Raw genomic sequence first — 9,812 nt, 5'->3', positions numbered from 1 at the left:
TCAAACTGAGGACACTTTATACTATACAGTAGACAAATATTTTTCAACAAGACCCTTGTTTACGAAAACGTGTCAAGTGCATTACTTGTCTCTCTGAAGTCTGTGAAACAACTAATATGTTTAAAATAAAGCAGATTCTTTACCTCTTTGCTGACTTGGATCTTATCAGGGTGGGCAAAAATTAACATTTTATATATGAGTATTTAAGTGAGCTGTTGAAGAAAGTCTAACAGGAAGCATTGTGTTCTTATATCTCACAGCCCTTTGTTGGCTGTGGTACTGTATCAGTTACTACCAGAAGGAACCAATTTCCTGTATTTGGGTTTATAGTTGCCTATAATATAAAAATAGAGCAATTTGGAAAAAGCAAATATACCATAGCCTTCCACTAGATTTGCTTACCGATAGGTGAATTGTGATTATTAGAAAAGTGCAATTATTTTTTTTAGGGAAGGTTTGTGCATCCTCCATATGCCTCAGCCTTACAGCTGCTTTCTGTTTCACACCCCGTATGCATCCAAATGCAGCAATTGGTTACAAATGGATTGTTTCTAAGTGCAGTTCAGCAAAATTCTGTGAATAAGCCCAAGCCTTTGTGCTGCTTTGTTTAGGTGGACCTGTTTTTCTCTTTTTCAGTTCCAGAATGTGGAGTTGTGGCTCTGAAGATAACAGTAGCATATTCCAAAGACCCTGAGGAAACTGAATTGCCTGGTGGTGCTTGAGTGTGGAAGAAGACTTACGGTGAAGGCTGTATGTTGACATGTATAACATCTTCAGGCTTCATTTGAGGTTGGTGCCTTATGACAGCATATATTGCACTATTATTCAGTTCCCTATCTGACATTCTCCTTCCTTTGTTTCTTCCGTCATTCTGAGAAACCATGAAGAATGAGAAGTTAAAAAGAAATTCAGCATTTTTTGCTTCTGAGTATTTGTCTTAGTTCTTCTACAACCACAAATATTTTCTCCTTGTATCATGAAACTGGGGAAGAGGGGAGGGGATGCATGGGAAAACGGAATGGGCGCTCAGAGAAGTTTAGAAAACTTCTCTGACAGAAACCTCTACTTCCTCAGATTTAAGGGACTCGGTAGAGAGGTGCAGCAACAGTTAACACACTAAATATTTAGGGCATGGCAATTGCAACTAGCAAAGTTTTCATTTGATGAGAACCTTTGGTAATGTTACTGAAGATTCAAGGCCAGTTAATTATCAAAGTTATATATTTGTTATTACATTTCTTTTTCTGAGTAGTGTAAACAAAACTATGCAGAAAGGCTATGACTTAAATAATTGAGTTAGGTTGTGTCTGCTTTGCAGCAAGATGTCAGACAATCAGCAAACACGGCCAGCTAGCTTTAGTCTGCTAGCTTGAGTGGATGATATGCATCCAGGATGTGTGTAGGATGTGCGGTACTGTGTGCTTTATAACCCCCATGAGGGGTGCACACAGAGACAGTGTCTCTGCACAACAGAGATCAAGCAAAGCACCAGGAATGTGGGATTTCTGACCACGTCTTACCTGCAGTGCTCCTTGGCTGAAAGAAGGATGTCTCCCAAAGTCCATCCCTTTTCCTGCCATGACAGACAGAATCTCCTTTAAGTGTAAAACTACGCATTTACATTCTTATTTTAAAAGTCAGTATCCCCACTATCCCTTCACTACAATTTAACTCCCTCCTTGCATTTCACTCTCAGCTCAGTCTCGTTGCCTCCCAGGACAATGATTGCTATGAACAGACCTTCTTTACATTCTGGGTGGTGGAACAACAAGCTGTAGGGGCAGGAAAACTAGACAAGAGGATTAGGGAGCTTTACCTGCCCTTTTTGTTCTGATGTAAGTGGTGATGAGGAGTATAGCAGTAGCAATCGGAGCAGTTGTAGGCAGGAAGGAACTTGGCACCATGAGAGTATAGAGCCCTGCAGGGAAAAGCATGATATCTCCGTTACTATTTACAGCACCAGAGGTGACCAGGTTAATCTGGGAGGGTATTTTGTGTGTTTGAAAGTGGATTATGGTTCCAGGATAAAAATTCAGCATGCAAATATTGCCCCTGCTGTCTCTAAACAAGCGTGGTTCCATAAGGTTGGTACTGATCCATAGCCACAGAGCATCCATCCCAGCTGTATTTTCTTTGGCACTTGGCAAGGCTGGGGAATACTCAGGAGCTTGAATTGTCTTCTTGCAGTCATTTGCAGTGCTACCAGAGTTCAAAGGCATCCCTCATCGCGATGCAGTAGCCCTTCTCATGGTCTGTCTTTGATCAGGATCGTTAATAGGGTCATCTTTGATCTGCCCTGGTAATAACTCTCATCTGACATACTGTGTTGTTTAGCTAGGATTGGTCTTAGGCTGGTCTGCTTGTTCGAAAAGCAGAGTCGCTGTAGCATTGCATGGGCCATGTAGTTGTCCCTTTTAACTAGGTAGAAAGCATCTTCAGTACAGGCCTCACCAAGTGCTCCTGGAACTGGTAGAAACCTTCGACAACTTTTCATGGGACTTGGGGAGGTGGAACCAAACTCTACAGGGGAGAAGAGGAAACCTCTTTGTATGTGTATCTGTGTGTGTGCATATGCTTCAGGTTCTCACTCTGCTGCTCAAATCTTGCAGTGCAACCAGAATGCTGTACTTAGAGTCTAAGAGTCTTTGTTTTTTTCCTCTGATCCTTACTGCTGTCATCTGTGGGGTTGGCGACATTCCCCTTCTTTCTGGGAAACGAAATGATGTCTAAATCTGTATCCCCATTCCAATTTTCCCCTTGAAAAAAAAACAAAACAAAACAGAAGAGGGTGATTTTCCTACATCAATCCATCCCAGGTGACTTGTTCTCATGCTAGAAAATCTTCTTTGCTGGTTGGCAGAATGGTCCAGAGTTACTGCTTGCTCATTAGCTATGAAATTGTGTAGTTGCACAAGAAAATTCATCCTGTGCTCTTTACCTGTAAAAGGTTAGTTAGTTCAGCTGAATCACAGGAATGGGATCAACGAGTTCCTCGAGTAAGAGCTGGGAGTTTTGTTTAGGTTGTGGGATAGTACCGGTTATCAGTGTATCTAAATGAAAACATCCAGTGTAGGCCCAGCCAGAGAGCTGGTAGTAAGTAGCTAGTAGGACAGGAACAAACTGTGATTCCAGTTTTCTTCCCTTTGGGTCATGGTCCCTCTAGTGTTTTTTCATTCTTGCAAAATATCGGATACTTGATTGCATGATGGCTTGGAAAACCTGCTTATTCAATAATTATATCATGTGCAGAGGGACAAATGAGATTTGGTTTCTGCTTTCCTTACAAGTTTGGGTTCTGTGACAGATCAAAGGGAAAGGACAGCTCCTGCAAGAGACAGATTTTGTGGAAGGTATAGACCAGCCCTGAAAATTCATACCATTTTAGAGAATGATATGAAAACTGAGTTGCTTATTTGGGCCTTTGAATGCTGTTAGAAAGGAAGCATCTTAGAAACAAGGAGAGTCACGTGATTCCCCTCCACACACACATTTTGCAGTCACATCAGAAAAATCAAAGAATAACTTCCACTAAGTGTCTTCTGTTTTTCTGCCTTTTGCGCTGGCTAAGAGCAGAAAAGGAAGTAAAGTGTTAAAACAAAGGAAGAAATTTATTAATGAGCAGTGGCAAAGAGATGGACTCAGGTAGAAAATCAGGCAAAGATTCAGATTGCTTGGAGTCTGATTCATCTGCTGATGTAAATGTAACATTTCATTAGTCAATGAAGTCAATCCAGACTCCCCCCACCAGCTGGCTGCAATTTGTTTATACCATTAGTATGTATCAAAAATCTGTTTAAAAAAAAAAGAAATTTAGAAATTATCTGTGTCTCAGGAAATTTCCAGGCTCAGAAGAGAGCTCTTTAACATTGACCTGTAATCTTTCTTGTCAAGTGGTAAGAAATTGCTGACTTTTAGAAAATCATTAATTCTTTGATTAACTCAGTCAAAACTTCCAGCATGATCCTATTCAGTAGTTTGTTTCTCCCCTGGAAATGGCTCTCAAGATGATATTCTTCTGAGTCATTAAGTCGGAGCTTTTTCAGCCACACTCTAATCATTTTCCATGAGAAGTCATTCATCATTTCAGTCCTTCCTACTTTAACAATACTTTGATCAGAGTTACCTCTGATAATAGGTTGACATCTAATTCAGGGCACCATTTTGCACCAAATGTTGAAGTTTCCTGATGTGCCTATCCCAGAATAGGAGCAGTGGAGGAAAAAGGAGTTCCTTTTTTTTTGCAAATAGCCTGACAAGTTCTAAAGACAAAGGAGTGGTGATTCATTAGAGGGAGAAAAGGCAGGCAAAAACAATCCCCACAGTGGTGTACATCTCACCTGACAAAGGAGCAGAGCTAACATCAGCAGAAAGAGAACATGTGGCCGTAAATGGAAATAAGCGGTCACAGTCTGAGGAGGGTGGTCACTGGAGGTGAGGTTGGGGTGGCAAATGGGAAATTTGGATTACTGCTGCCCTTCCTGAACATGGGCTGTCTCAGGTTCCAGGGCTGTTATTGCTGTTAGATTGCCCAGGTGCTGGGACATGGGGCCACCTCAGCATATTTCTTATGCCTCATATGTGAGTTCAAGTTTAAGATAGTGTTACTCCATTTTACAAATCTTCTACATGAGTTATCAAAGCTTTTCTGTATGAAAGGTTTCTGTGACTGTAAAGCACTTTTAACAGAATGGAAAATTTTCTGCAAAAAGAAGTATTATTTTTTAGTTTTCATCAACTTATTTGAAATATTTCTGTCTTAAGCCCAAACCCCCCCAAATTTGGTTTCGACTAATCAAGTCCTACGAAATTGTGTTAGAGGTTTTTGATGGTAATCTGTAAAGCATTGACTTTTTTTCCCCCCCTTGAAACTTTTTTATTTCATATGGCAAAAATAATTTCCTAACCACTTCTACCTCTAGCTACATGTAGATACATACTGTGGTTCTATGTAGAACTATATAATAGAGTTTTACCCAGTCCTTGATAACCTCTAGTGAACCTCCAGTGGGATCTGTACATCTACATACACCATGTTTTGCTGTGGAACAAAAATGGAAGTGACACATCATTCTTGATTTATTTTGGCTGTCTCCCACCTGGTGCACTGTCGACCTCATAGCTCACCCTCAGCTGAAACCACCATCTGTATTCTGTGCAGCAGAATATTCTTCAGATCACCCCACACTGATATGTGCCAGAATTCTCTCTTCAAAGTGTTGTCATGATCACAGAAAACCAGCCATGTCCGAAGTCTATCAGATCAAGTGAACGATGCAGTGCACAGTTAAGGTTAATCCTTTCTTTTAAAGGGGAACTGAAGGCTAAGACTGGACGAACTTTTCTGACAACTTTTTTTTAAATTGAAATTTTGAAATTTGAAAATTTCTTCTCATGTAAATTCTTGTGTGTGTCGTATGAGCAGTTAGCTCTGGAGGAGTCCTCCTCTCTATACAGAAACACTTGCATATCCTCTCCTGCCATGCACAATTCTTCCAAAGAAAGAAGATTGCTGCTACAACTACTCACAGCTTAGTATGCCTGTTTTTCTTACATTATACCACTGGGCCTCTGAAAAGAGTAATTTAGCTCTGCAGGTTTGCCTAAATAAACATAGAATCATAGAGTCATAGAATCATAGAATGGTTTAGGTTGGAAGGGACCTTAAAGATCATCTAGTTCATCTATGCATGTATACTTAGCCTTAGTGCCACTACCCTTTTTCCATTTTTATTCCTATTGTTCCTCTCTGTGGACTCAGTTATTAAAATTACTTATTTGCAGTAATAAAGCAAACAGCAGCTAGCCTGTCTGTGACAATCCCTGATCCATGACATATTGGGAGAGCGCAACAAACAGATTTTCCTCCCTGCATGCTAGGTGATTTCAGACTGAGAACTTCGCAATAGTGGGAGAGAAAGGTCTCAGAAGGGCAAAGATTGCCAAATGTCCCACCATGAAGTTCAGCTTCTGGACAAAATACAGAACTACTATAAACAAAAATGAGAACCCAAAAGCTTGTATAATTTTAATTATAAGCAAATTTCAGGCTGAGTGTTTCTTCTCTTCATTGACTTCTGGGAATTTCATTCTGTGCCTGTCTATAGATAGCCTGAATAAAAAGTGCTCAAGCAAATAACAGTGTGCAATGCATGCAACAGGACAGAGAGCATCCTGTTCCTCGGAGAAATGAAGAGTCTCGGAGCCTTACCTGGTAGTGCCAGCAGGAGCAGCAGGGCTGGGAAACCTCCCATGCTGAAGTAGGAAGTGGTTTAGGGCATAGAAGAAAAAAGTGTAACCCAGAGTTTCTTTATCACTGAGAAATTCTCTGTTGCAGGGCAAGCTAACTTGCTCTGTCATTTGCAGTCATCTGCTGCCTGGAGTGATGATGCCAGTTTGGAATTGCTGAGAAAATCTTTTAACCACAATCTTAATATTACTACTTGCGTGGGAACGCTGCATAATGTTTGCTGGCTGCTTTTTCGCTTTAATTATGTTGTTGTCTAGATAGATGTATGTAGCAATCAGGCTGTGTGACTGGAAAAGAAATAGGCATTTTCTATCTCTAGTGCTACCTCGGTATATTACAGAGCAGCTTTCAGTTGGATGTGTTCATCCTTACTGCTGCCTTGCACTTACAGGCAAGTTTTATATCCCTCGTTCCCAAAGCCCTTGTATAGTGATGGAGAACCATCGCTGTGCCATCACAGAGGCAGTGGATGGCCCTGCCTGAGGTCTCCACAGGTTGGAGCTGGAACTAGGGCCCAGATCTCCTGGCTAGAGCTGTGTTGTATGGCACATCTAGCTGAGCACCACAGTACCGTCTGGGAATACTGAAGCTAGGTTGTGTTAGTACAGCTGCAATGGTGTGTGACTGTGTATGGGCTAATTTACCCTCTGCAAATAGAGGAAATCAGTTTAGACAGAGCACAACCATGCAAAGCCTGATCTGGTTTGGGGATCTGAGCTACCATTTCTGCATGGTGCTAAATGGAGCTGGCTGGCTGTGCCAGTGTGCCCAGCTGGCTCAGAGCATTTCTGTTCATTATAAACACACCAGCATCTTCTAAGTGTCACCTCTTCTCTGGATGATGTATTGTGATCTGGTGTACTGCAGCTCTTCATCATGAATCCACACTAAGTCAGGTAATCAGTTTGATTTTATTTTGCTTTGCAGGCAGTGCAGGGAAAAGAAGTGTGAATGCCCTTGGATTTGGGGTCTTCCTGGGAGAGCTAAATGCGGCTTCACTTTGGGGAGTGATGAACAATGATCACATGTTGGCAACATCCCCTTGAGAGGTCAGAAAAAATACAGGGAGACAGTTCATTCTTTGTTTGCAAAACCATTTGAGAAATGAGGAAGCGGGTTCAGAGCTGCATGTAGACTTCACATTCCTTTCTGTTATGTGCTGCAGTTCCTTATGCCTTTTCATAGTGACTGTTCACCAAGGATCCACACTGTCCAAGGCAATTTTTGGGAGCTGGTTTTCATCACCACGGAAAGACAGAATCTCTCACCTGGTACTGCTCTGAGATGACATGAAGTTGATGGGTCTCAGTTCAGACCTGGTGGAATGACACTGGGGATGTGTATTGGGAATAACTCTGCCTGGTGGTGTGGTGCAGCTGCTGGCAATGACTGCAGATGATAGCAGAGCATTGCATTGCCAAAAGGATGTCAAAACTTCAGTCTTCCAGAGAGTGGAATCTCATTTAAAAAGCTGATATCTAGACAAATAATATTAGCTTTCAATACAAACCATCTAGTCCTGGTTTTATTTCATGCTTATGGGGGAAGCATTTGAGCATTTTGTAGAGACATGTAGGACACCTTGAAAAAAGTTCTTTGACACTGATCTTCAATGAATCGGGAGAAGTTTCTTGGAGATTTGAGACAGAACCATGTCTTTCCATTTTGTGGATGTGTTTGAGTTGCTCAACACATGGTCGTTGAGATGTGTTACCGAAACTTCTATTTATGTTCACTGGTATATCTGTAGTTTTACTGATAGAGCAGCTGTATAGAGCAGCAGAGTGTTTTCTGGCCTAGCAGTGAGCTGGGGGGAAACTGAGCAGAGCTCTCTCACCTTTACCATGCCTGGGAAGGATCCCTGCACACAAACAAGTCTGTCCTAGATGTCTTGACAGAAAAACTTCATATTCCTCCTTTCCCCCTGGCCCTCGATCCCATCCTCTTCCATTGGGTTCAGGTGTTACTGGCAGCATCTTTTCAGTTCAGTTGTGTTAGAAAAAGTTGTTTAGCACCAATGAGAAGAGGTGGTAGATGGTGACATTCCCCCTCTAGAGTGACAGGTTCATTAACACCTAAGTTTAGTAGGCAATCCTTTTCTTACAGCAGGTGGCAAAGTTTTGCCTGCAAATACTTGATGTTCATGTCACTGTGGATTCCCTTTGGTTTTGCTCTAAGCAGTGCTCTCCCAGGAGGGGCTGATTCCATCATGTGCAAGATCACCAGTGAAAGGGAGGACCTGATGATCATTTAAGTTTGGGTTCTTCTGCTCTGTTTCTCTGTTCTTCCTACTGTTGCCAATGATAAAGATCAGCACAGCCACCATGAACTTAGTAACCAGGAATCCAGCAATGATATAGAAGACAGTGAAATCAGCTTCAGGAGGGATGCTATGGGGAACCATAAATACAACAATAAAGCTTAGCTATGAAAGGGGATGGTTCAACCTTTAATAAAACACTTCTAGTACACAACGTGAAGATGGTAATATCTCCTGCAACACGCAGTCCCTGCCTGCGCACAACAGAGCCTGTGAGGTTGGAACAACTGTAATAGGTTTTAACTGCAAGATCTCATAGATGGATAAATTATGATCTGCAGGAGCTGTTTTGCTTGGTACTGAAGTGTTGCATTTTCTGGATTAGGGTACAGCTGCTGTTTAGAAAACACACAGCATCTCTGAGAATTGTCATGGATTAGGAAGAGGTAGAGAATATGTCTGTGGTGCTATTACTCTCAGCTTCAAATGGGGTTGCCAATGCTAGGTTTAGTTCTAGGAAGACTAGAGATCACAGTATGAGCAGTTTTATGGCTTACCTGGAGATGCTCTGCACAGCACTAGGCTCCTCTGGCATTTGAGTCTCCAGGACAGCTGATGATAGAAACAGAATAGTTTATTCTGCAGATGTTTCTGGATGATATTCATTGGTGTCACCAATGCCCATGGTCCAGCTAGACATAGATAACCAAGGTGAGACTGGGCACTGGGCTGTGTGCTAGAAGATTAATCTGGGTAGCAATAAGGGGATGACATGTGTTAGATGTCCTGTAACAGTGAGGTCATGGTGCTGTAAAACAGGAACTAAAAAGAGGCAACGAAACAGAGTACCTCCTTAGAGTAAGACAAAAGTAGATGTTTACTAAAGTGAGGCCTTGGCATCTGCAGACACGCATGAAATTTAAGTAGGAACTCCTGAAACTCCGAGCCCTGGGACATACCTGTCAGCACTTCCACTTGCACTTTCCTTAAGCTGTTTGTTTCCCCCAGGTAGTCAGTTTTACACTGGTACAATCCAGCATCCTGCTTCTTGAGTCGCTTCATGGTCACTGTCAGGACTCCTTCATGGACATTGTCACTGATGGAGGTGGTGCCATTCCTGTTCTTTAGGAACGGTAGCCAGAAGCGTCGGGCACTCACCACGTGTTGGCACTTGGTCTCATCAATCTGCTTGCACCAGCTCTTTTCTCTCCACCGCTGCTGCCAGGGGTTATAGGTGCAGTTGACAGAAATGGTGCCCCCCTCCATTCCATACACCACGGTGACATTCTCTGCAGCACAGGATGC

At 42.2% G+C, this 9,812-nt stretch overlaps 1 protein-coding gene and 1 pseudogene across 1 annotated transcript in view; both read right to left on the bottom strand.

Annotated features, from left to right (window-relative positions):
• Positions 1–607: 607 nt before the first annotated feature.
• LOC104289374 lies at positions 608–6,251 on the bottom strand (annotated as a pseudogene).
• A 2,169-nt stretch (positions 6,252–8,420) lies between these two features.
• LOC104289318 (triggering receptor expressed on myeloid cells 2-like) overlaps positions 8,421–9,812 on the bottom strand; it is a 4,022-nt gene continuing 2,630 nt past the window's right edge. The window contains exons 2-4 of the mRNA XM_009888246.1: positions 9,467–9,812; positions 9,065–9,119; positions 8,421–8,637 (exon numbers count right to left, since the gene is read on the bottom strand). The exon at positions 9,467–9,812 is cut by the window's right edge and continues 1 nt beyond it. Coding sequence (XP_009886548.1) covers positions 8,421–8,637; positions 9,065–9,119; positions 9,467–9,812 — 618 coding nt within the window. The remainder of the gene's footprint in view (positions 8,638–9,064; positions 9,120–9,466) is intronic.

The sequence above is a fragment of the Charadrius vociferus genome, unplaced genomic scaffold, assembly GCF_000708025.1.
Source record: "Charadrius vociferus isolate BGI_N301 unplaced genomic scaffold, ASM70802v2 scaffold266, whole genome shotgun sequence".
NCBI classification, from domain to species: Eukaryota; Metazoa; Chordata; class Aves; order Charadriiformes; family Charadriidae; genus Charadrius; species Charadrius vociferus.
Note: the sequence above shows the minus strand (reverse complement) of the source record. Positions and strands in the feature narration are given on the sequence as shown.